At 32.9% G+C, this 26,929-nt stretch overlaps 2 protein-coding genes across 3 annotated transcripts; one reads left to right on the top strand and one right to left on the bottom strand.

Annotated features, from left to right (window-relative positions):
* Window positions 1-8,982: 8,982 nt before the first annotated feature.
* Window positions 8,983-11,152, bottom strand: LOC115957952. Of its 2 annotated transcripts, none has more exons than XM_031076307.1 (3): window positions 10,874-11,152; window positions 9,556-9,642; window positions 8,983-9,197 (listed from the first exon to the last, which is right to left on the bottom strand). In XM_031076307.1, exons 1-3 carry the CDS (start codon window positions 11,027-11,029, stop codon window positions 9,063-9,065), a joined length of 378 nt encoding a protein of 125 aa, XP_030932167.1. In that variant the 5' UTR covers window positions 11,030-11,152; the 3' UTR covers window positions 8,983-9,062. The 2 variants fall into 2 exon arrangements, with proteins under 2 accessions (XP_030932167.1, XP_030932166.1); XM_031076306.1 differs by having other exon boundaries at window positions 9,556-9,646; window positions 10,878-11,147.
* A 6,665-nt stretch (window positions 11,153-17,817) lies between these two features.
* On the top strand, window positions 17,818-23,669 carry LOC115957951 (epoxide hydrolase 4-like). Its single transcript, XM_031076305.1, has 4 exons — window positions 17,818-18,444; window positions 18,762-18,851; window positions 22,032-22,099; window positions 23,487-23,669. The coding sequence occupies exons 1-4, from the start codon at window positions 17,818-17,820 to the stop codon at window positions 23,632-23,634; spliced, it is 933 nt and encodes a 310-aa protein (XP_030932165.1). The 3' UTR covers window positions 23,635-23,669.
* The last annotated feature ends 3,260 nt before the right edge of the window (window positions 23,670-26,929 follow it).

Raw genomic sequence — 26,929 nt, 5'->3', positions numbered from 1 at the left:
AAGGAAGCTTCTAAAGAAAATATAAGAACTATCTTGGAGAGAATTCCAGAAAGAGAGCAAGAGAGAAATTTCCGAAATTAGAGAGATTGAGTGAGAATGTTCTAGAAGTTTCTAGAAACAACAAAGTTAGTGTTGATTTCTAACATTTTCACCCTACCTCTGGTTTAAATTTTCCCATGTTGGGCCTCACTCAATAACAGCTCAAGTGGCCCACACGTGAAGGAAATGTTGTAGATTAAATGAATAAATTCACTGTTTCTTAGAGCATCCACAGCAGTGGAGTTAAAAATTTAGCAATTTAGCTACACTAAAAGCTATTTTATCTATTTTATCTACACACATGCTACAGCAGTGGATCTATTTTAGCTTTCAACACAATAAAATAATATATCTAATACAATAAAATATTCCATCTCACTACAATATCTCAGTACAATAAAAACTCCACAAACCGATCCACCACCACGGCCAACCAAGAACAACCTCCCACAGCCACCATGAAATCCAGCCAAACCACCATCACGAAACCCAGAGATGGGACGACGATGAAGATCGGCAATGAAGGACTAGGCGATGAAGATCGGCGATGAAGGATCAGCGATGAAGATCAGCAATGAAGGATTGGTGATGAAGATCAGTGATGAAGGATTGGCGATGAAGGATTGGTGATGAAGATCGGTGATAAAGATCGGCGATGAAGGACTGGGCGATAAAGATGAACTCAGAACAGTCGGCGAAGCAAAGAGTAGATGAGGGAGAGGAAAAAAAAAATGAGAAGGAAAAAGGAAGAAAGAAGAGAAGCCGGAGAGAGAAATAGTGAAGAAGAAAGAAAGAGAAAATATTTTTTAAATGAAAGAGGTGAGATATAGCTCCACTGCTGAAGCTTACTTTTTGTGTTTGTGGAGCTAAATTTTAGCAATATAGGAATATGCCTCCACTGCTGTGAATGCTCTCAATATCTTAAATTTTTGGGAGAATCGGTAATTTAATAGGACCAAAATTTTCTTTAAAATATCAAAACATTTTGTTATCTTCCTTATCAGGGACTTGTAAAACCTTTCAACAAAGGAACCTTTCAATTCAGCTGGAATCCGCCTAGATGTGTGCCATATTGTCTGCTCTTGCATCTTAAGACAATTGAAATTCACAATTTTCTTGGAACACCAGATGAGGTAAAACTTGTAAAATATTTGCTGAGGCATGCAAAAGTTTTGGTACTGGTGACAATATATTGGTACGATTTAATGATGGACTCAGAAAGCCAAACGACAATGGTAAAGACGAAAGTTGATATATCAAAGTCTCCAAGAGGTTCAAATACCTGTCAACTCATATTTCATCATTTGATGTATTGACTATGTGCTCCATTCTTCTGGAAGATCAGCATCTTTTGAATCACCGTCTGCCTTATTAATGTAAAAATTTATTCTTTGATATTTAGTACAGTAATAACAACAATGTAGTCCTACTCAAAACCAAATATTACCTTGCTTTACCTTAGAAGATTTGGAGCTGCTCATTGCAGAGAGCATTTTGATATCTTATTGCTTTCTTAATTATGTGCAAGTGCAACAAGAGGTAAGTGATTGTTATGTGGAAATGATAGTTGTAGATCCATCTAAATAGTTGATCTTGATTGAAATGTTATAGGTGATTGGACTTAAAGAGTGGGTGTGTTCACATTTTCAATTGGTATGACATTGGTTTAATTAGAAAATTCTGGTGGGGAATACTTCAAAAGAGAACAACCACTACTTCTCTCCTATGGCTAGGAAAGATTTATGCCAATCCAAGAAGGATGGTGGCCTTGGTTTCAAATATTTTTCAGATTTCAATATCTCCCTGCTAACAAAGCTCGCATGGTGAATTTTAGGAAGAAAATAAAAAAGGAAAATTTTGTATTCAAGCCTTGTCTGCAAAATATAAGGTGGATAGGAAATGGCCTTGGGCATAGACTCCAAAAAAGGCCTCCTGGACTTGGAAAAGTGTAGAAGCAGCCAAGCCTATTCTTTTAGGTGGAGCATGTAAGATTGTGAAAAATGGGGAGTATCTTAACTTGGGAGGATCCATGGACTCCAAATCTTCTCAACTTCAAACTAGTGCTTGTAACAAACCCATGGGTAGGACTTACCCTTGAAAACCGACTTGCAAGGGAAAGGTGTCCAAAAACTCATAAACACATGGTTAAACTTATACTTAATCCATGAGAGACACTAGGATCATAACAGTGCCTAAGTCACCTAAATGCTTGAATAATTGCCCAATAGTGTCACAATTATTTACGCCAAACAAACAGGGAAGGATGAAGCAAAACTTTCTCAGTTATTTGAGAATGATTCAGTCAAGGCTATTAAGCAAATTCCAATCAGGGTAGGTAGCTCGATCAGATGGGTGGACCTGGACCAAGTCATCAAACAGATCTCCTAACTGTTAGATCAGCTTATTGGGAAGTTACTGCCTCCAATAGAGGGGATGGATTTGATGAGGTCAAAGCAAAAATATGGAAGTCTAATTTACATGAGAGGCTAAAGATGACGCTTTGGAGAATTGCCTCTGGAATAATTCCTACGAAGGATACCATTTTGAGGTTCAACCCAGACATTGACCCGGCTTGCCACTATGTGGTGAATCTCCTGAAACTTCAGTCTATATCTTCATCCACTACCAAGCAGCCGGATCGGGAGTGTAATTACCCCTAAATTTTTTTTTTTTTTTTCTAAGCTTTAAAAACATCAATGATATTGTTAAGGGGAGCAAATGTAATTTTATTGTATATAGGCTGGTATTTTTATAGATAAATTTTGGGCCTAAGAATACTTTTATCTCTACACACAACATACTCTCTTAAGCAACGTAGGACAATTATCCATCTTTGTTATTGTTGTTGTTTTTTTATTTTTTATTTTTTGAAAAAAAAACACACGCACAATATTTGGGAGTTCTTAAAATTAGATTCAATCATGGTGAAATTTGAATGGATTTGATTTTACCACATCATGATCTAAAGATTCTAAACAGATATTGACTAACACTTATTTGAGATCTAATTTTATAAGATGTGACAAAATCTAATCTATTCATTTCATAATGAATTAGTAGACTTTTAATATCTCCACAATGGTCTAGATCATGATGTGGTAAAATCAAATGCATTCACTTTTTACCATGATTGAATATAAATTTAAGAACTCTCAAATATTGTGTGTGCGCGTTTGTTTTTCCCAAAAAAAAAAAAAAAAAAAAAGATGGATAAGTTCTAGCATATATACAATAAAATTACACTTGTTCCCCTTAACAATATCATTGATCTTTTTAAAGACCATGAAAAAAATTCAAGGGTAGTTACACGCCTTTCCCTTGAGGTTTGGAAAAATGACACTCCATCCAAAACTTGAAAATTTATGCCCCAAAATTTCAATTTTACCCAAAGGAAACAATCCAATCCTTTAAAAAATTTTAAGTAAAATAATTTTGTCATTCTCCATCAAAATTTTAAACAAAATAATTGTGTTAATAGATAGTTTGAACTAGAAAATCAGAATACTTGTGCGTTTGGATAGTGCTGAAAAGCACTATCCTGTGTTTGCGTTTTCTTTAAAGCATGTTTTGGCAAAGCCAATGCACTTCCAATGAGTCCCGTGCATTATTCGCGAGACCCACAAACCTCTTTTTTCAACAAAATTTTCATTACAAATGGGTCCCACAGCGCTATTTACACATTTAAAAATTATTTTGTTACAGTGTTTTCAGTTTTCAGTTTTCAGCAAAATAAACGGTATCCAAACACACCCTACATACTTGTTTGTGGAGTGGTCATACTTGTGCTTACTTTTCCAATTTCTATTACAACTATGGACTGAGTATTTTCAACTACGAATGTAATCAAAAAAAACTTTCGCAACAAAATAGAAAATGATTTTTTGACAAACATTATGATGTTATGGATATCGATGTGACAATTCATATGGATTCAATCATAAATGATTTTGAATATTAAAAAAAAAAACACTAAGTTCCATTTTCATTAATGATATAGTTGCTTTGCTATATCATTAATGAAAATATGGACTTGATATATCTCTAATATCTCTAACAAGTCAAAAAAAAAAAAATAATAATAATAATAAGGGTGCTTTGCTTTAATAGAAAGTTCAAATGATTTATTGATAAAATCAACATATAGACAAGACCCAGCAGCTAATATGATTGAGATAGAGCTGTCATGTTTGACATTTTATCTAGAAATGTGAACAATTATAATATTCTTATCGCCATTTAAATAGAATGCTATGCTGTTGTGCCGAATTAAGTCATCTCTCACAAATCGAATATATATGCCTACAGCTCTAATATAATCAAATTTGATATATAATTATATAAGAGGGGTGGGGGAGATGGAGCAGGTAAATTATGGTTTTGAATCTCGGACCAGACCGTGTGGTCCGACCGGGTTAACCTGAAACTGTTCAGCAATCCGATTTTTTAAACTGAAAAAAACTAGAAATTTGACTTTTGCTAGAAACTGCGTGAACCGCAGTCAAACCGCACGGGCTTCTAAACCGGTCATGGGTTTATGGGTCGGTAACATATTTCTTCAAATATTTTCAATAAAAAAAAAAAAAAACTGGTAATCTATTTGCTCGTCATCGCCAGAAGTCCAGCCTGTCAATCCTGTTTGTTGACTAACTTGACTCCATTCCTTGGCTACAAACAACTTACCATCACAAGATCTTGATTTTGGTTGGAGGGGAGCTTGACTCTTGTAGTCTCGTTCGTTGTGAAGAAGAAAGATTGAGAGGGAGAGCGGAGGAAAGAAAAATTTGAGTATGTGACAAGGAGCAAGTGAGTTTTGGTATTTATTTTGGGGAAGAACACCAAAGCGGTGGGAGGTAGGGTATTAGATTTAAAAACAATATATATATATATATATATATTAAATAAGCTTTTTCTCTTGGGATGAGTTATTGGGCATGGGTCATTCTACCATACCCCCTTTTTTTTTTTGGGTATGATATCCACCTAAATCTAAACCATTAAATGAATAAAAATTTGATTCGGACCATTCATTTAATTTAGAGTAATTTAGAGCAAATACTGGCTACCGGTCAAACAAGTTATATATATAAGTAAAAAAACAGAAAGAACCCAGTATTCACTGTGCGCTTCTCTTTCTCAAAAACAAAATTCTCTCTGTCACGTTTAGCAAAAAAAAAAAAATCTCTCTGTCACGCTTCTTTCTCTCTATCACGCTTCCGATTCGGTTTTTCTAAAGAACCCAGAATTCAGCTTCTTTTGTATTAGCTTCTTCTCTTACTAATCAACCACAAGAACCTAGGGCAGCTAAACAAAACCCAAAGAAGAAACAGTATCGGCCTTTCTTTGCTCGGCGACGATATTTGAAATAGGTTTCTCTTTCTCTTTCTCTCACACGAAGTTGATTTTACTACTAATATATAGATTATTAAAGTTTCTTTTGACTACCAGCACATGATTTTTCTTTAGTTTTATTCATTGTTAGTAATCCCTAATGCTATTAATTGATTTGGGTTTTTATTTTTATTATTTTGATAGGAGATTTGGGCGTTGTTTGTTAACTTTGTTTCAAAAGTTGATTTGGAATTTCCTCCTATTTGAGAAACAAAATTTCAATACCCATGATTGCTTTACCATAATTCTCCCCCACCAAGACGACCGCCACCAAATAAATAATATAAAAAAGCATAATAATAAAAAATAAAATTTGCTGTAATGGGAGGGTCTGTCAACTATGCTTGCAACAAAATGTAATAGAGTGGCAACTTAGTTAGAGTAAATGAGTTTCATGTCTGGCTAGGGGAAGGCTCTGACTTCTTCAAACATTTGTACAGCAAGAACTAGTAGTCTTGTTCCTTAGTACAAATACTGCTATTTTAATTAAATTAAAATAAAAAGGTTAAGAGATTGTTATAGCATTATGTCCCCGTAAGTCCTCTCTTAGCTAAGTTCTACCTATCCCTAGCATTCTTTAACATGGTACTATAGTTAGGGAAGCCTAACATAATGTTATATATATGAGTGGGCTGATATATATGTATTTGGAATTATAGATCTTTTTGCTGCATTGTTCTCCTCTTCTAACCTTTTGATTGTCTTCTCTATGTTAGCAATGATATTATCTTTTATCTTTATCTTGTGCATTTCTTTGAAATACTGATTTTTCTGTGGCACTTCCAAATGCTAGTCATTGCAATGTTTTGTAACAACTGCAAATTAGATATTCTATATATATATATATATATATATTTCGTCACAATTTTTTTTCAATCTACAGTTTTTAGTTTGTTTATTAGTTTTGTTGCTTGGGTTTACTCCCATGGCAGCTGACTACGACTTAGGAAGCCTTAGTTGATAGTTGCTTTGCTAATTTATGGAGTTTGTCAAACAATTCTGTATATTACTTTTGTGTCATCAGTTCAGTCCTTTACATTTTTTTTTTATTCTATAATTTTTTTTCCTTTGCTGAGTTGTTAAAGTTGAGTTGGAGCTAAAGCTCATTGGCATCTATGTTATTTGCAACTTAAACTTCCTGGATTCGTATATTTTTCTAAGCCGTATATATGTTTTTTTTTTTTTTTCCTTTTCAAATATCCAGAGATACTTCTCCCTTACAATTTAGCTTTACCTATTGAGGGGGAGGGGCAACCAAGTTTTTTATCTATCTTTTGTTGGGGAGATAGTTGGGAGGAGGAAGATAGAGAGAAATATTTTTCTGGTAGAGAATATAAAAATTCCATTGAATTCTTACTTGCAATGAGGATTTTGATTTTTTATAATCAGAAAAAATGAAATGAAAGTTTTTAAACTTCTGTTGTATACCGTTTTGCAATTATTTTTGCAATATGGTTGGCATATTGTTAGTATCCTCTCTTATTAGATATATCATATATGAAAACTACGACATTACATGAGTCCAGCACCTTTCAGTCTCAATTACAGAAACTCATTAGTTGTTAAAAGAATTTAAATTGAATGCTAAATAATCACATATTTAATGGCATTGAGTTGTTTAATGTTTACTCTTCAGCTAAAGTATTTATGATTGTTGTCTTTTTATGAGTGGACTATTGGTATTGGCAAAGTTACAATCCCTTCTCTTTTGTAGACTTGGTAAATTATTTACGTTTTGGCTTGCAATTCTTTAGATTACTGCCACTTTCGTTCTTGGTGAGTGTGTAATTTCTACCAAAAAAAACTTTAGAAATTAGAGGGTTTCTCTGTTTTCTTTCTAATAAAATGTTTATGATTTAAAAAAAAAAAAGAAAAAGAAAAGAAAAGAAAAGAAAGAATGCTGAATGACAATAGCTATCAAATAGAAGTGAACAAATGAGTATTCTTCCAACTGTTTAGGTCCCCAAGTAAATTTTCAAATCCAATATTGCTATTAATTAGACCTTTTCTCTTCATGTTCCCCATATTAATTTCCCAGTTATGCTCACTTTCTTTGTACTGGTCCTTATATTAGTGAGTTTTGAAATTTAGCACACAGGTCCAGAAGTTTCATTGTACAATGAAGTTATAAATGTAGACATTGTTTGGGAAAAAAATTGGCATTGAAGGTGAAGGTAAGGCTGCACCTCAATTCTTCTAAATGAATCTTCTATTTTTCTACGTGAACTCCCATTTCATATTTTTTCTTCCTATAAATTGTGGAATGGTCATTGTTTACAAAATAAATTTGCTGCACAAATGAATTCAAAAGCTTTCTCACGACTTTATTTTATGGAAGTATTTTTTTTGGAACCTAAGGAAAATTACACTTCTGAGATCAAATAGATGTTGATGTACTATAATTTTTCCCTTTTAAGAATTGTACTCAGTCTCAACTGATTAACAAGTGCATGAAAAAAAAGCTTCATTTTGCTTTGTCCAACCAATGAATTTTCTTTTGTAAGGGTATTATGGTCATTTTCTTTTCTAAGGGTAGTTTGATCATATTTTAGTTTCGTAGTTATTTTAGTAATTTTTTTTAGATTTTATGGTAATTTCAGTCATTTTTTAAGTTTCAAGATTATTTGGTCAATTTTGTTTGTTTTAAGGGTGTTTTGGTCATTTTCTAGTTTTCGTGGTTGTTTTAGTCATATTTTGGGTTTTTTTTGGTAAGTAGTTTTTATTTTATTTTATTTTTTTTTTATTTAAGTTTTAGGGTTATTTTGTCATTTTTTAGGTTCTAAGGGTATTTTGGCAAAAAGTAATATTATATTTTAATTGTTTAATTTAATGATCTGTGATATCTACCAAAGACCTTGTAACTAAATTGACATTTCCTCATGCACAAAGTGTTTGGGGGTCTAGGGGGAAAAAGGTTCGAGCTGCGAGTTAGCAGCATGTAATTATCTCTAAAAAAAAAAAAATGATTTGTGGTATTTTTTTTTATGTTCTTTTTTCCCTTCATACCTGATATTAATATTTTAGTTTTTGAGTGAATTACACAATTTTAGTGTTTTGATATGTTATAATTTGAATTTGAAGACAAATTTCTAAGTCATACAGAAATTAGGAGATTACTATAACTATGATTGTCTTAAGCTTTTAAATGATTCACTTGAGCACATGAAAGCTTTTTTCTACTAACATATGAAGCTCATCTTGCATCTTGAAGTTAAGCACTAGCAGCTAAGGATTCTTTGAAAATTTATTTTAATACAAAACAAGAAAAAGGAAAGGGTGAGAGTTAAAACCATTGCACTATTCATAAGCTCAAGTGTGCAATCTCAGGTGGAAAATCTGCTACTGGTTGTGTGAAAAAAAAAATCCACAGTACCCTATTGTAGGAATGTGAGAATACCACATGAGAGAACAATTAGTACCTAAATATAAATAATTACTACTAAGAGAAAATTACTATGAAACAAATCATATTTTGCTACCATTTCTAGAAATTTTTTTTTATGTAAGTACAATCAACCTGAATTTATTAATCGAATAGAAAATTAAAAGGGATAAAGGATTCAAAACATTGTTTTTCCAATACTAATCACACGTAAGTAGTGATGGCTTATATGGCAATTACAACAAATATTCTGTTACATTGAAGCTCCAACTTCATCTGTATTCACTACAGTTCCATTAGAAACATCATCTCCATGAAGCTGAGCAGAAACATCGTTTATGACTGAATTCAACTGAGCAATCTTCTCCGTTAATATTTTGCGGGTTCTCTATAGTCATCACACCACCAATGCAATATCAATGCATTGCAAACATTTATTAAAAAAAAAAAAATGATAACTAAAACAATATCAATAATAGTTAAAAGAGGATGAAAATACAAGTTAACACAAACAATTTGTACAGTGTTTCTTTTTCTTATTTTTTTTTTCTTGAAGCACAATTCATAAAGCTTACTTATACATACGAATCATTATATTTTTCTTGTTTGTTTTATGACAACCAACCATAACTAGGCCTTAAATTGTAACCAAAAAGACTTTTCTTTCAAAGCTGAACACGTTAACAAACATGCATAACACAAAATGAATAATTTAAAGGATTGCAAATGCAGGAACAACTTCTCACCTCCAAAGCTTTCTCCTCATCACATATAAATTTTGGCAACTTCCTCAACAGATCTTTTCTGTCAGCTCCAGCAAGTGCCTTGCTTATCTGCAAAAACTAAACTAATCAGTACTTCAGCCTAAAAAAATTTCAAAAAATAAATAAATAAACAGTGCATATGAGCTGCTAATTGTATGAACAGTATATAAACCACATCAATAGCCCAATACTTACTGATGCATCACATGGCTGTTTAATTAGGCCAAATAATTACATACATTTACATATTTCTTGATACTATGACTTTAAATGAAATATTTTTACTCTATAGGCTGAAAAATGTGACAAAAACACATGTATTACTCCAATTAATTAGAACTTAAGGAGACAGATGCACAACATTCTCATTACAAAGCCACTAACAAAGATACTTGCATAATTTGGTTTTCCATCAAATAAACCAGATTTTAGATCATTAAAGTGTCAAAACGAACACATACACTACTCTACTTAATTGATAACCTAGGGAAACACAAACACCCAAGACCAAATAAGGTGGATTTCAGTAGGTATATTTTCTCAAACATCTTCAGTGCATTTCACAACTCAAACCACAGTAGTAACATAGGGAATGAGAAAAAACTGATCCATTGTGACAAACTTCAAACCAAGAAATTATTATCAAGCTAAGAATCATAATTCTGTTTCAGTGAAAGAAACTAAGGAATAAGAAATAGATACTCTTAGGCAAAGAAATCAGGATCAGAGGAAAAAAATCATAGCTTTAGTATCATAGCTTTAGTATCAACATTTCCAAAATGCCAAAGCCAATAGACCCATACACACAACAATTACAAGAAAACCCATTTTCATTCAATCACAATAGATTCGGCCATATTGCAAAGTCCCAATTTTCAAACTCAAGCAAAACCATCAAGGTTTACACTCAACAAGAAAACCCATTAATCAACCTAATAAAAAAAAAAAAATCCAATTTCCATACACATAGCATCACAGTTTTAGCATAAAAATCCAAAAAAAAGGGCAGAACATAGAGAGATAAACTAAAACTCTATGAAGCATTTCAACAAACATCTTTAATGCCCACCCAAAAACCAGCTTAAAAAATGCCAATAATAACAGTTACTGCTAATACCAGAAATCCAAACAAGAAAACCCATTCATCAAGCTAATCAAAACTAAAACAAAATGTTATTCATCAAACTAATAAAAAAAGGAAACAAAATGAGTGTCAAAGGGGTTTCGGTCTTGTCTAAAAGGCCAAAAAAAATTTAAAAAAAATAAAAGAGAAAGAAAATAAAGAATAAGAGAGCTGGACTCGCGGCCACCAGTGGTTGTGACGTCGATGAGAGGCACCGCCAATGGCGATAGGTGTGAGTGGAAGTAGAAGCTCGGGCATGGCTAGGCTTGAGAGAAGCAGAAAACAAAGAAACCCAGAATAGTGAGACGAGAAGAATGCCATAGTGGCAAGCATCACCGGTGGTGGTGAGGGATTTGGTGGCTGCTAGCTATAGCCATGGAGATTCAGCCATAGACAAAGGTTTGGTGGAAGAGAGAAATATTTTGAATTTTTTTTGATTTGATGAGAAGCTTAGGTAGGAAGCAGTGAGGAGAGAGCAAATTGAATTGGCAAAGAGCTGAGCAAACGGATTGCCAGCTTGGACTGATGAGGTGTCAAGTAAATGAGTCATTAGATTAAATCGATGGCTGGGATTTGTGGTATTGCCCTAGGTATTGTAGGGAATGTGAATCCATTTTTTATTATACGAAAGTGCATCACGGTGGTACTACTCAATGTAAAGATAGTACCATTAAATGTGAGAGAAAATAAGACTATTAGGGAATGTGATAAAAGTGCAGTGACATGTGATGTAGATGCTGCATAATGTGAGAATAGTACCATCAAATGTAAGAAAAAAATAAGGAAATTATTGAATGTGATAAAAGTACAGTTACATGTGATGTTGATACTGCTCAATGTGAGGATGGTACCATAAAATGTGAGTAAAAAAATAAGGGAACCATCGAATGTGACAAAAGTTCAGTCACATGTAATGTTGGTACTGCGCAATGTGAGGTTGGTACTAGGAATGGCAACAGGTTGGGTTCGGTTCGGGTTTTTCCATATCCGTACCCGACCCGTGGGCCAGGACCCGTGGGCCGCACCCGGCCCATTTATTAAACAGATTTTTTTACCGGGGCCCAGACTCGCCCCGCTGGGCCCCGCCCAGCCAGACCACTTCAGGGCCCAATCTTTAGCCCCTAACAGTGGCCCAATCAATTAAAAAAAAAAAAATGTTTTCTTGAGAAAAAAGAATCACAGCAATGCAACACAAACAACAAATCCAAATGAATCTCAAATCAAATCCACCATAACCAATCAAATTTCCTATTCACAGAAACCAAATATATTTGAAATCAAACTATTCACAGAAACCAAATACATTTGAAATCAAAATCTAAAACAAGTACATGCAAGGAACATCAAATCTTAACAACAAAATCTAAATCCCCAAACCCACAAGTTAAACAAAGAGAATCTAAATCCCCAAACCCATTAATCAAATAAAGAAAAAATGGAAGAAGAACATCAAAAACCATTGCCGTAAATCACCGTGGTTGTTCGTCTTCGTCTTCGTCTTCGTCTTCATCTTCTTCAGCAAAGAAAGTGAGACCGAGAGGCTGAGAGCATGAGAGAGGCATGGCTGACAGTTAGTGGCTGACGACGTGAGACATGAGAGGAGAGTGAGTGAGAGTGGGAGAGGAGAGTGAGTCAGAGTGGTGAGTTGAAGAGAAAGAGATGAGAAATGGCTGAAGTCTGAAGAGATTGTAAGGGTAAGGTGTTTTAGTGTTTTATCAATATATATATAAGAGGGTATTTTAGTAACTATACATATATATTTAACCGGGTCGGGTTGGGTTTTTGTAAAAACTCGGACTTGACCCGGACCCGCTTCTAGTTTTTTTCTTTTTAAACCCAAACCTGACCCTATTTTTAATCGGACCAGGTAAAACTCGGCCCATTAGGGTTGGATCGGGCCGTGTACCCGCAGGTCAAGTAGAAATTGCCATCCCTAGTTGGTACCATAAAATGTAAGAAAAAATGAAGGAACCACCGAATGTGACAAAAGTATAGTCACATATGATATTGATACTGCGCAATGTGAGAATGGTAGCATAAAATGTGAGAAAAAAAATAAGGGAACCATCAAATTTGACAAAAGTATAGTCACATGTGATATTGATACTGTGTAATGTGAGGATAGTACCATAAAATGTAAGAAAAAAAATAAGGGAACCATCGAATATGACAAAAGTACAATCACATGTGATGTTGGTACTGTGCAATGTAAGGATAGTACCATCAAATGTGAGAAAAAAATAAAGGAACCACCGAATGTGACAAAAATACAATCACATATGATCTTGGTACTACGTAATGTGAGGATGGTACCATAAAATGTGAGAAAAAAAATAAGGGAACCATTGAATGTGACAAAAGTACAGTCACATGTGATGTTGGTACTACGCAATGTGAGGATAGTTCCATCAAATGTGAAAAAAAATAAAGGAACCACCGAATGTGACAAAAATATAGTCACATGTAATGTTGGTATTGTACAATGTGAGGATGGCATTATCAAATATGAGAAAAAAATAAGGAAACCACCTAATGTGATAAAAATACAGTCACATGTGATGTTGGTACTGCGCAATGTGAGAATGGTACCATCAAATGTGAGAAAAAAATAAGGGAACCACCGAATGTGACAAAAATACAGTCACATGTAATATTGGTACTACACAATGTGAGAATAATACCATCAAATGTGAGAAAAAATAAGGGAACCATTGAATGTGATAAAAATACAGTCACATATGATCTTGGTATTCCATAATGTGAGGATGGTACCATAAAATATGAGAAAAAAAAAGGGGAACCATCGAATGTGACAAAAATACAGTCACATGTGATATTGGTACTGCATAATATGAGGATGGTACCATCAAATGTGAGAAAAAATAAAGGAACCACCGAATGTGACAAAAATACAGTTACATATGATCTTGGTACTACGTAACTTGAGGATGGTACCATAAAATGTGAGAAAAAACAAAAAAGAAAACCATTGAATGTGACAAAAATACAGTCACATGTGATGTTGATACTGCACAATGTGAGGATGGTACCATCAAATATGAGAAAAAAAATAAGGGAACTACCAAATGTGACAAAAGTATAGTCACATGTGATGTTGGTACTGCACAATGTGAGGATGCTACCATCAAATGTGAGAAAAAATAAGAGAACTACCAAATGTGACAAAAGTACAGTTACATGTGATGTTAGTACTACACAATGTGAAGATGGTACCATCAAATGTGATATTTTGGTAACTTGATATAGCAGGTTACCTACTAGTGGGTACCGTACCCCCAAAAAAAAGGGGAGGTACGCTAGAATTATCCTAAATTTTAAAGGCGTAAATGCACTTTTAGTTCTTACATTTTGGTTTTTTTTTTTCCCCTACATTTTAATTTTACCATTTTTAGTTCCTAAACCAATTAGCGAGTGTCATATTGATCCTTATCGTCAGCCAACTAACAAAAAAAGCTGACGTGACTGATGGAGTCCACTGTCAGCACATTAAATGCTGACGTGGCTAATAAAATAATATTAAAAATTATTTAGTATTTAAAATATACCACTTCAGCATTTTAATTTAAAATTTTAAAAACAATAAACTTTAATTTTTTCAATTCTAATTTAAATTAAAAAAAAACAAAAAAACAAAACAAAGAACCTTTTTTTTCTTTTCAATTTTAAAGATTAAGAACATAGAAATCCAGCCCTAAAGAACATAGAAATTAAAACCCAGGCACGAGAAGTCAACTTAGAGAAAATCAAAAACCCAAAGTACAGAAACCACAATCCAAACCTACAGAAAATCAAATAGCAAAAATGAGTCCACAAACCCCAGATCTATGAAACTGAAATGAAGAGAGAGAAAATACTAAACCAACACCACCACCACCACTCCATGACCCACCATCACCACATCCATCACAAGGTTAGTGCGAAATTAAAAAGGAAAAAAAAAATTGACTCACCATCAAATGCACAAGATCAATGGCAGATCAGAGGAGGCAAAGAAGGGTTTGAGCAAGACTCAACCTATGGACAAACGATGACTACAAGTCAACGACGAAGGCAGTGGCATCAACTTGAGAACGGCGGCGGTAAGAAGGAGGCTAGGTTTACTGGTTTAGGGATTTGAGAGAGAAAGGAGAACGTGAATCTGAGACTGAAGCGTGAAACTGATCCGGTGAAAACCATCCATTTTCCTTTTAAATTTCTCATAGGTCGGGTCGGTTTCTATGGGTCTGTGAGAAAAAAATTGATGATGTGTTTGCTTCCACTAGAATTGATTACCCATATCTTTGGTTTAGGATTTGGCTTTTGTTATTGGGTTTTTTTTCATTTGAGCTTGTTTGTACTAGGAGTTTGTTTTGATGGAGGTAAGCGAATTAGGTTGTTGCTCGTTTTGCTAAAGATGGATTGATGGGTTTGTGTTTGTATTCTTGCTGGATTTGTGTTTGTGTTTGTGTTCTTGCTGGATTTGTCTGGATTTGTATTTGTGTTTGTGTTCTTACTGGATTTGTGTTTGTGTTCTTGCTTATTCTTGTGTTTGTTTTCTAAGAAAAAAAAGAGAGAAAATGTCAAATAAATGAAAATTTTCTTCTTGGTCTTAAATCTGAATTTGTGTTCTTATTATTATTGTTCAAGGCACTCTTAAATCTCAATTCACGTTATTTTTTGTTTTAAATTCTATTTTTAATTTTTTTATTTAGTTAAAATTAATAGATTATTATTTTTAATTTAAATGCTGATGTGACATTTTTTAATGCCAAAATAAAATTTTTTTTTATTATTTTAATAGTGTCGTCAGCCACGTCAGCTTTTTCTGTTAGTTGGTTGACGGCAAGGACTGATATGACACGCGCTAATTGGTTTAGGGACTAAAAGTGGTAAAATTAAAATACAGGAACTAAAATGGAAAAAAGTTAAAATGTAAGGACTAAAAGTGCATTTACGCCAATTTTAAACTATCAGTGCATTATGTGTAGTACCCAATATATGTTATGATATGATTTGAAAATGGGATTATATAGTATATATTATGCAATTTTATTGTGAAGGTTTTTGCGAAAATAACTAAATAATGAATTATAATATAATTTGATAATTCTTATATAGTGTAACAAAGGATTTATAGCTCACATGGAAGGATTTTTTGTGTTGATATAGGTTTCATTTCAGTTTTATATATTGAGGGTGTTATTTAAAACGATCTAAAACTCTCATGGTTTTAATATATATATTTAGGATTCAAGTTAAAAATCACCCTAAATTATATATAGGAACAGGGGCGGCTTGATACATTTGGGGGCCTAAGGCGAAAATTGATCATCTTAATTTAGATGCAAAATTACTACTAATTAACATGAACTACGTAGAAATTTTTTTTTTTTGGAATTATTAAGACAGAAAAAATTGGACAAAATTTTTCATACTTGTTGATGTGGTAGATTGATAGTGGTAAGTAAAACAGTGGTGTTAGTGGTAGATTTAGATGAAAACTAGTAAAAGTTTGCTAATTAAACTCTTATTATTATTCTTTTTTTTTTAGAAGTGCGACATTCACAATATTTTTTACAACAAATCCTAGATTTTAAACTGCTTTTTGTTTTTATTTGAAAATATTACTATAATTATTTTTTTGCCATCAACAATAGGCTGTAACAACCTGCTACTTAGCATTAGTTGTAAAAGTGTTGTAAAAAATATTGTGGACGATGTTGCATTTTTCTCTATTTTTTTATTTGTTTTTTATCTAGTAAAAAAACTTATTTTATTTATTGATTATAAATAATTCTATTGGTTAAAATTTGGGGGCCTTTTTTTTACTTAGGGCCTTAAGCGGCCGCATTTCTTGCTCCACCATAGAGCCGGCCCCGTATAGGAATTATGTAATTTATTCAAGTATTTAACTAAAAGTTATCCAATTATCTAGTGCAACTGCAAGTAAGAATATACCACCTACCACAATATGATTTTTGAGATTTAAATTTTATTATACAATATATGATATTAACTAATATTATTTTCATATTTATTTAAATTATTGATAACATGTCAAAATAAATAAAAAATAGGATTTTAAAAACTTAATGATTAAGGGCTTGTTTGGTTTAGAAATAGCTCAGTTTTCAAAACTCATAACTTAAACCCAAAACTAATAACTCTTAACTCAAACCTCATCTTCACTCAAAAACTGCAAAACACTTGTTTGATTTAAAAACTCAATCACATATCTCATTCTAATAACTCAACTTTTTGCCAAAACTGGGGACTCCATCCACTGAAAATCAATTCTCAGTTTTTGAAAATACTCAAATGTTGTTTCCGAATTCCATCACTCAAACTCAAATTTTTCAGGAGTGATGGAAACAAGTACTCAAAACCAAGCCAAACACAAGTTTTTTTTGTGGGACCCACGCGTTTTGGAAACTCAGTGATGAAAGCTGAGTGATATCACTCAAAATTTGTGTAATCAAAACAGGCTCTAAGTATGACTTTTTCGATGATTCTAATGATAAATTTTTTCAAGGTTTAGTTACACTATCTCATTTTCTGCACATGAAGAACCTAACTAGGTTTGCATCTCCCTTTCTCCCTTATTGTAAGGGGAAAATAAAAGTTTAATAAAATGGGCACAATTCATTCACATAAATGGTGAAGAGATCAAGGGGTTTAAGCCTACTGAATGGTGCAACTATCAAATTAATATATTAGAAAACCGCGCATGTAATGGAACTTAATCTTGTTGTAAATAGAATAACCAGATTCAGTAAAACTAAGTAGTTGGTTGATGATATGTTATTTAAACAAAGATCAACAAAACCAGCTCAGATGGGCCCGTATCCAAGATTTAAACGGTTTCTATATCAGCTTATTATATTTCTTCCTAGTTCCATGCATCAGAATAAAAGTCAATTTCTTAATTTATTTTTCACTAAATCTGATAAAAATAAAAATAAAAAGGAAAAAGAAAAGTATATGTCAAAAGAGTAAAAGAAGGTCATGAATTACTGCCCTCTACATTCTCTCACAAGTCACATCTCTCTCTCTATATGCTGGGATTTCTTCATTCCTTTGTGTGCATTTTGAGAGAGAGAGAGAGAGAGAGAGAGAGAGAGATGGTGAACATTTTTGCAGTGTACAAGCCACTGTTACATTGGGTAATGAAGCTAGTCGGGATGAGACCCCAGCGAGTGGAAATCGATCCAGGAACCATAATGAATTTCTGGGTCCCTAATGAAACTCCAAAAAAATCCAAAAACAGCAATAATAATAAAGCTGTTGTATTTATTCATGGGTTTGCAGATGATGGTATTATTACGTGGCAATCCCAAGTGTTAGCTCTAGCAAGAAAGTACAAAGTTTATGTGCCGGATTTAGTCTTCTTTGGTGGCTCAATCACTGACAGATCAGAGCGGTCACCGGAGTTCCAAGCTGAGTGTGTGGCAAAGAGTCTGAAGAAACTAGGTGTGGAGAGGTGCACCTTGGTGGGGTTGAGCTATGGTGGGATGGTTGGGTTCAAGATGGCTGAGATGTACCCTGACTTGGTTGAGTCTATGGTGCTCACTTGCTCTGTCATCGCCTTGACAAAGTCCATAAGTGATGCAGCCCTTGAGAGGATTGGGTTCAAGTCCTGGTCTGATTATTTGCTTCCAGATTCTGTCCAAGGTGTGAAAATACTTTTTGACATTGCCACCTTCAAGTTGCCTCGGATCCCTAATTTCATTTACAAACATCATTTGGAGGTATGTAATATTATATCATATATGCTTCATCATGGTCACCCATATGGGCATGCGTAGATAGTATTAACTCTCTGTTTCCCATATGGGCATGCATAGCTTCTTTTACCTATACACCACAAAACTGATATTATGGATCAAAATCCTTTAGAATTATCGGAGTTATTTTGTATGTACATCCTGTATATTCCAATTATGGATCAAACTGATATATGCTTCATCATGGTCACCCGTATGGGCATGCGTACATCCTGTATATTCCAATTAAATATGATTAATTTGTAGCTCATGGTCATGGACCGATCTCATTGACTATGCAGGTAATGTTTGACAACAGAAAGGAGAGAGAAGAATTACTCGAGGCTTTGGTCATTGATGATAATGACTTTACCATTCCTAGCCATCCTCAGGTTTGAATTTGAGCATTGAGAATTAAAATCGTATAAATTTGTGCAGAATGACGCCTGTCAAATATATAGGAAATGGAATTTTATTGCGCTACGTGATATGCGTAGCAATTAGGTTCTATGTCAACCCACAATATTCTCTAGAAAAATTTTGCACGACTTTCTGAGATGAGAAAATTTTTTTCCACTTTCCTTCCTTTTACACGGAATTTTTTTTCTAAATAACAATAAATATTAAAAAATTTAGTTAATTGTCACATTTCAAAACAATATTGAAAACTAGCATCTCGAGTGTCTAAAACTCGAGTTCCAAGATCAAAATCGAGTTTTTAAGACTCGATTTGTAAGCGGATTACTTTAAAGTGGAAAAAAATTAAGCTGAAAATCGAGTTTTAAAGACTTGATTTCCATAAATTGAATAAAAACGCCGCTATAGGTCTATAAAACGTCACTATAGGGCTTAAAAAACGCCACTATAGGACTCCATAAATCTGTACTTAAGAAAAAAAATTTCCCAGGAAAACGCCGCTATAGTGTTTTAAAACGTCACTGAAAGACTTAAAAACGCCACTATAGGTGAAATATTTTTCGCATAAAACTCGAGTCTTAAAGACTCGAGATTTATGTGATTTTTTACCACTATGGATCTCGAGTTTCTAAAACTCGAGATGCTACTTTCCTATATTATTTCAAACGTTGCCTAACTAACTATATACAATTCTTTTGCATTGTTGTTTTGCACATTACCTCCTTTTACACGTCTCTCTAGTCTCTAGCGTCTTCAGCAACATACACATCACAACTTACAATTACATTAAACACTTACACTTACAGCAATTTATAAGCAACATTAATACAGAAGTGCTTGATGCATGCATTTGTTTCCCTAGAATGCTTTAATTATTGAATGGTAAATATTAATTTTAAGTCATTCATTAGTTTGAGTTTTGCTTACTTTTCCTGCAAATCGCAATATTAGTTGCTGTCTTATTTCACACTCAAGCAAGCTAGCACACATGGTGGAAGATTTTGCTGTTAATTTACCAATTTTCTCGAAAGTTTAAGGCTTGTTCGTTTGTGTTGTTTAAACAACAGTTTTTGTTGTTTAAACAATACAACACGTATTTCCACAACATTTTTCCACCCCCACACATATTTTCACAATACTTAAACAACGTTGCCAGAATAACATTAACAAACGGGATTTTAAACTTGTAACTATCACATATGTCTAATACTTGACCAACTGAAATTTAATGTTTTGTGCAACATTTAAGTTCAGATCATCAAGTCTATAGTCTACAGTGTTATGTGGGTTCCATAATGTCTGTTTTTTGAGAAATTATAAGGTCCTCATGGTGGACAAATAACGTGGTCTACCATTCCACTAAAAGACTTCCACTTGTTTAAAATTGTTGAGTCAGAAAATTTTTTTAAATAGAAACTGATTACTGACTCAGCAATTTTAAACAAATAAAAGTCTTTTAATAGTATGATGGACAGATAACATGTTCCATCGTAAGAACTGTATAATTTCTCCTGTTTTTCAAATGAGTAGACACTTCCATGGAACTAGCGAGATAGGATTTAGAGATTTGATGTCAGCCTTCATTCTATTAATGCTACTGGGACTCCACAAATCAGGTCTCTCCCTCCATATCCAACACGTGTTAACTAGCCTCACATACACCTAAAACTAAACCTAATTGGTAATATGGCTATTGGATAGATTAAAATTCAAATGTAAAATAGAGAAACTATTTCAACTTGGCAAGATAATGGAATAATTAAGAGGATGACATGACATCTATTTGGGACAATCAAAATATTATATATTTGATATATCTTATTTTTTGTCCCTACTCTTACGCATATTATGTCCATCAAGATATAGATATAGATATAAATATATATATATATATATATATTTTTTTTAATCTTTGTAAGAAAGAAGTAAATTCCATAGTTTCGACAAAAAATGAAAGAGACTGCAATGTTCATATATGACCCGTTATTCAAACCTTGACTATTTTGTCAGCCCCCACAGTAGCGCCACAAATGTTTCTTTTTTGACATTTCTAGTTTCATAAGTTTCGCATTTTTGACTTTGAGATAAGAGAGTCAATTTTATATTGAAGATTATACTGATTTGGCCAGTGAAACGAAATATTTTGGAACTGATCAATACTGGTGTACCATTTTAGGATTACCGCTATTTTATAAAGAATTCAAATTTAGTAATGATTGAGTGTAAAAATCATGTTAGTAAAAGTCAAAGTGTAAAAAAAAACTCATTTAAATATCTTTGATCCTCAAGTTTTAGTTAAAATACTATCTTTTAAAATTCATTATACATTGATATTATTTTTAATTATTATTGTTAATAATACAAAGTTTTTTTAGATGACACATGGTAGTAGGTTTTGTTAATTATTATTCTTATTATTATAATAAATCCATTAGAAATTGATATATTTGGTAATTGGTGTACCGTAGTTGAAGTTAAAAATAAAATACATAAATAAAAATTTCAATAAAAGGAAGTTAAGATTGAATTCATCTTCACGTGAGTGGGTGTTGGACACTCAAAACAATTAAAAAATATATAAATTATTTTATTCAAATAAATTAATAATAATAAAGGGGAAGCTGTCAAGCACATAAAACAAAAAGCACAAAACAAAAGAAACTGAAAAGACAAACTAAAACAAAACAAAAGCCAAGAACTAAAGAAAGAGGGTTTGGGTTATTTAACGAAGAAGAAGAAGTGGGAGGAGAAGAAGATTGGCAAAATGGGATTCCGGCAATGTGGCGGTGACTTTTTGGCGACAGCAGCAGCATAGTGAGAGACTGTAAGTTAATATGTTATATGTTACTGAAAGAGGAGAGAGATACTGGATCTGAAAATTTTTCTTTCTTTTTGATCTGAAAGTCATGTTCCGGTATGATTTTTTCAGCTGAAGCATGATATTTCGTCCGATATAGCTGGAACAATCCGGTATGATCGGTATTTGAACCGGAATGAAACACGTGTGTTTCTGTACTGTTTTAAGCTTCGGTAAGGAATATACCGACTAGTACGGTACGGTATCAACTTCCTTGCTTTGAGAGCAGAAGAAAAATAAGAATATAATAAAATTGGAAATTTGTTAACCTAATGATGCATATGGTTGTTGCATGCAGAGAGTACATCTCTTGTGGGGAGAGAATGACATCATTTTCAACATGGAAGTTGTTAACAACTTGAAGAGGTATGTTCATTTATGCCATAAGAATAGTCATTAATCAAAGCTTTTGAATACATTGAGATGCCCCCCCCCCCCAAGGGACGGAGCTAATAAGTATAAACATTTTTTTTTTTTTTTGAAACTCCAAGTAAGCATTCATTTAAAAGAGAAGTGTTATGTTCATAATATTTTTATAACAAATCGTAAGTAGTAGGTTATTATTAGTTGTCTTATGATTGAGAAAAAAGTAAGAATAGTCATTAATCAAAGCTTTTGAATACATTGAAATGCCCACCCCCCCCCCCCCCAAGGGACGGAGCTAATAAGTATAAACATTTTTTTTTTTTTGAAACTCCAAGTAAGCATTCATTTAAAAGAGAAGTGTTATGTTCATAATATTTTCATAACAAATCGTAAGTAGTAAGTTATTATTAGTTGTCTTATGATTGAGAAAAAAGTAATTTAAGTTGTGGATTCAAATTAAAATCAATAACAACTTACCGTATGTGATTTGTTGTGAAAATATTATGAAAATGTCATGAACATAGTACTTCTCAATTTAGAAAGTTAGGTTTTTTTTTTTTTTTTTTGGTGTCTTGTGTGTTGTCAAATGTGTGTGGGTGTTCACTTAAACTAGTTAGAATTGGCTTAGGAATTTTTTATTTTATTTTTTGCTTGCGTCTTGGGTGGGTTTGTTTTGAGATGTTGTTTGGGCTTAAGTTTGTTATTGGTAAATTTTTTTGTTAAGCTTGTTTAATTTATTTCAAATTTTAGATCAATAAAATTTTTTATGTAACCTTTAAAAAGATCAATAATATTGTTAAGAGGGCAAAATGCAAATTTATTAAAACAAATTGCTAAAATTAATACACAAATACATACTAAAAAGAATTTGAAAAAATTTAAGGGGGCCCACTGCCCCGAAGTCCAACTATATTTCTGTCACTGATGACACCGATTGAAAGCAAATTCAATCAAATGGGCCTTAATTACCAGGACCATTAAAACTGTGAAGAAAAGTACAAAATGCAGAACCTCTTCTATATAAGATAGAGAAATACCAAGAAGCATGCATCATTGATACCGAGATATTCTTTTGAAATTCCATAGCATTCATTGAAGAAGAGGGGAGCTGTATATTGAAGGAGAGTAAGGATTTTGGGTTTTGAGAAGGGGAGGTGAACCTAAAAATACGCGGGTGTGAAGAGCAGAATGTTTTATTCACCCAAAAAAAAAAAAAAAAGCACAGCGTTAATTGACTGAAATTGGTGTGTACACGTGGCAATCTAAATTGGAGTTGCAATCTGAACACGTGGCACAAAATTAGAGTTCTAATTTAGAATTCAATTTCACACTCTCTCTGCTTCACCTATTATTTTATATATAGATTAGGCATTGGTTGTGATCGCAGACAATTGGGAGACAGAGCAACACTACAATATATAGAGAAAGCAGGTCACCTTGTTGAGGCTGAACGACCATGCGTCTACAACAAGCATCTCAAAGAAATTCTCACCACTTTATTGGAAGATGGAGACCAAACGCAACGAAGCTTATAGTTAATTTGTCATCCTTTGTGGAATACTTCTATTGTTTGGAGCTCAATATATATACTTTATAGTAATTTTTGTTTCTATTGCGAATCAAAATATTTAAAAACATGTTGACTATGTCTTGGTAACTAAAATATTTTTTTTTTATTTGCTTACTCTCTTTTTTTTTTCTTTTTCTTTTTTTAAGCAAGACAATGATATATAAATGATATTGGTTTCCCACTTTTATTTTTTTATTTTTATTTTTTTATTTCAATTATTATAACAAGTAAGAGAGAGGGTACTCTAATCCTCAAACAATGCTAATGACTATGAGAGCAGAAATGAGTTGTTCATAAGTCAAACTTTATTTCACATATTGAAAATATTAAAAAAGATCTTCAAGATATCAAAAAAATATACGTATATTATATTGTATTGTATGTAATTATAAAAATATAAGGCTTACAATCACATTAAGCACCAACTCTTATAGCAATTTGTATTTTAGTCATTTCATTACCAGTCTTGTTTCTCTTTTCTAAAAACAAATATTTGAATGATTAACACAAATTATAAAATGAACAATCACAAATCATAATCTCAAAGGTTAGCTAAATGGTTCTTAAAATATCATGATATCCATGAAATCTTGGATTCAAAACTTCTTGCTAACATGTTAAGACATAGGTTTAAGGAATTTTTCTCTATTAAAACCTAACGTGTGTGAGATGAGAAACTAAATAAAAAAGTACTCACAAGTCACAACCTGTCTGAGTCTCACGTTTGAATTTTGCATACTTTTCTTATAAATTGTAATATTAGTTGCTGTCTTATTTCGATTCAAGCTAGCTAGCTATCACGCATGCTAGATGATCTTGACCGAGTAAAATTAATGTTTTCTGCTATCATCACTTGTCTACAGTCTACTGTGTTGTGTGGGTTCTATAAGAAAAATGCTAAAGTCACCAACTATTTGACAATTTTTTTACAAATTAATGATGTGGTGAGTAGTTATTAGTAAGTAAAAATGTGATGTTAGTGGTGGACTTAAAAAAAAAAATTTTGTCACATCAATAATTTGTATAAAATTGTTGCAAAATAGTTCGTGAATGTCTGTTTTTCAAACAAGTTTGTCCTCTCATGGAATTTAATGCATATGGAACTACTCCACAAATCATGCCTCTCCCTCCTATCCAACACGTGTTAATAAGACTCACATACATCTAACGCTAAGCCTAAGTAGTAATATGCCCATGGGTTGATTAAAATTCGAATGTAAAATTAAAAGAGAAACTATTTCAACTTGGCATGAGATTATGGAATAATTAATTAAGAGGAAACATCTATTTGGCACAATCAAAATATTATATATTGATATATATATATATATATATCTTGTTTTTGTCCATACTCTTACACATAATAAGAAGGCAACAACAATTAGGTGTTTATTAAAATAGTTGCAACCATCAAGATGTGTTTGATCTTTGGTCAGCCACCACAGTAGCCCCATAAACGTTTTTGACATTTCTTCTTTCATTAGCTTTGCACTTCTGACTTTGAGGAGTGAGGACAGTAAAAATAAGAATATACTACTATTAACACATTTGTTTAACTAATGAGGCATGTTGTTGTTGTTGTTGATCTCTTGTGGGGAGAGGGTGACAACTTTTTCAACATGGAAGTTTGTCAACAATTTGAAGAGGTATGTTTCCTTTATACCATACGAACAAGTCATTAATCAAAGATTTTGGATACAATGAGATGACACCGATTGAAAGCAAGTTCAATCAAAATGGGCCTTATGTTGTTTTATGTATACACTAATATACATATATTATATGTAATTATATAAAACTAAATATAAACAATAATTTAGAAAATACAAAAAATAGTATTATATTAATAAAACATTAATTATCATAAAAAATCTCAACGGATCTCTTGATTAGTTGATATATCAACTCCGTGATTATGAAATAATAAATCGGTATTTTAAATCGCAAGCCAAGATTTCACTTGTAAATTAAAAAGATCCTCTTTCTCAACAAAAAAAAAAAAAGAAAAAAAAAAGAAAAAGAAAAAAGATCCTAATTCAAGATGGACATTGATGGAAAATACTGGAGTAGCCCAAGCCCAAAACCCAATCGAACCAAATTGTCCGAAAGTTTGTAACTAGAGTTTTGTAATCAAGTGTAAAGTAGTCTATATACCGTCCTTGGGTGATGTTTCATTTTTAGCTATTGTAAAACTCATATACCTGTCCATCTCTTGTCGCTTTATTTAACAATCCGAAATCAGGCCAACACAACGAGAAATTATAGAGTCCTCTGAAGGACCACGTCACTTGTTCACAATTTTACTAAAAAACTTCTATTTGTTTAAAATTGCTGAATCAGTAATTAATTTCTGTTTAAAAAAATTTTCTAACTAACAATTTTAAACAAGTGGAAGTTTTTTAGTGAAATGGTAGACCACATCATTTATCCACCATGTGGATCCTATAATTTCTCCAACACAACCCATAAAAATCAACCTATAACCACCAAAAAAACACCTACAACAACAACCCAAAAAAACACCACTACAACCACCACAATAATCGCAACCATAGCCCAGCTAGAAACACCGATTGACAAAGATCTAAAGCTCTAAGTGAGATTGGCAGGGTGGCATGATGAGATTAGTGTTAGAGGAAAAGAGTGAGAGCGGAAGACAGTAGCATGGCTAAGGAAGAGAGAAATAGACAAACGAGGAGATCAGAGAGATGTATTAAGGAGAGAGAAAAGTTTTATAAATAATACTAAATATTTTTAGCATTTCTAACAATACCACACCATTGATAAAATTGTCCCGTAGGAAATGCCAAATTTTTTTTTTGGGGCATTTGACACATCTCATAAAGGTTGGTTTTTGGTGTTTTATGTGCCAAATACCAAAAATTTAGCATTTCACACACATGATACCAATGTCCTTAGAGCATTAGCATCCAGAATGCAAAAAAAGTTCTATTTTGCATCCTTAAACACCACACTACAAGAAAATCGAGCTAGTGTGGTGGGTGCGAAAATTGCCGCTATATATCACATATTGCGGCGCTTTTTTGGACCACACCCTATAGATGAGATATATTGCGGCGTTCTATTAGACTACCACAATAGATCTAGCCTTTTGTAGCGTACTACAGTGGCACTATATAAAACCGCCGCAATATACATGTTTTAGCGGTGTTAGACTTAGCTACAGCAGCGCTCCATAAACTTGCTGCAATATATAAGTTTTAGCGGCATTTGATTTAGTTATAGCGGCAGTTTAAGCG

This window comes from Quercus lobata, chromosome 8 (genome assembly GCF_001633185.2).
Source record: "Quercus lobata isolate SW786 chromosome 8, ValleyOak3.0 Primary Assembly, whole genome shotgun sequence".
Classification (NCBI taxonomy): Eukaryota; Viridiplantae; Streptophyta; class Magnoliopsida; order Fagales; family Fagaceae; genus Quercus; species Quercus lobata.
The sequence above is the reverse complement of the archived record's forward strand: the minus strand, read 5'-3'. Positions and strand labels throughout refer to the sequence as shown.

What these genes read in the sequence shown, in the direction of transcription:
- LOC115957952 (XM_031076307.1), bottom strand. Translation starts at nt 11,029, where the DNA reads ATGCTTGCCACTATGGCATTCTTCTCGTCTCACTATTCTGGGTTTCTT. An exon ending in ACAACCACTGGTGGCCGCGA is followed by an intron (nt 9,643 to 10,873) that starts GTCCAGCTCTCT and finishes TAGTTTTTGCAG; the next exon opens with ATAAGCAAGGCACTTGCTGG. An exon ending in ATGAGGAGAAAGCTTTGGAG is followed by an intron (nt 9,198 to 9,555) that starts GTGAGAAGTTGT and finishes TGATGACTATAG; the next exon opens with AGAACCCGCAAAATATTAAC.
- LOC115957951 (XM_031076305.1), top strand. Translation starts at nt 17,818, where the DNA reads ATGGTGAACATTTTTGCAGTGTACAAGCCACTGTTACATTGGGTAATG. An exon ending in CCATTCCTAGCCATCCTCAG is followed by an intron (nt 18,852 to 22,031) that starts GTTTGAATTTGA and finishes TGTTGCATGCAG; the next exon opens with AGAGTACATCTCTTGTGGGG. An exon ending in GTTGTTAACAACTTGAAGAG is followed by an intron (nt 22,100 to 23,486) that starts GTATGTTCATTT and finishes TTGTGATCGCAG; the next exon opens with ACAATTGGGAGACAGAGCAA.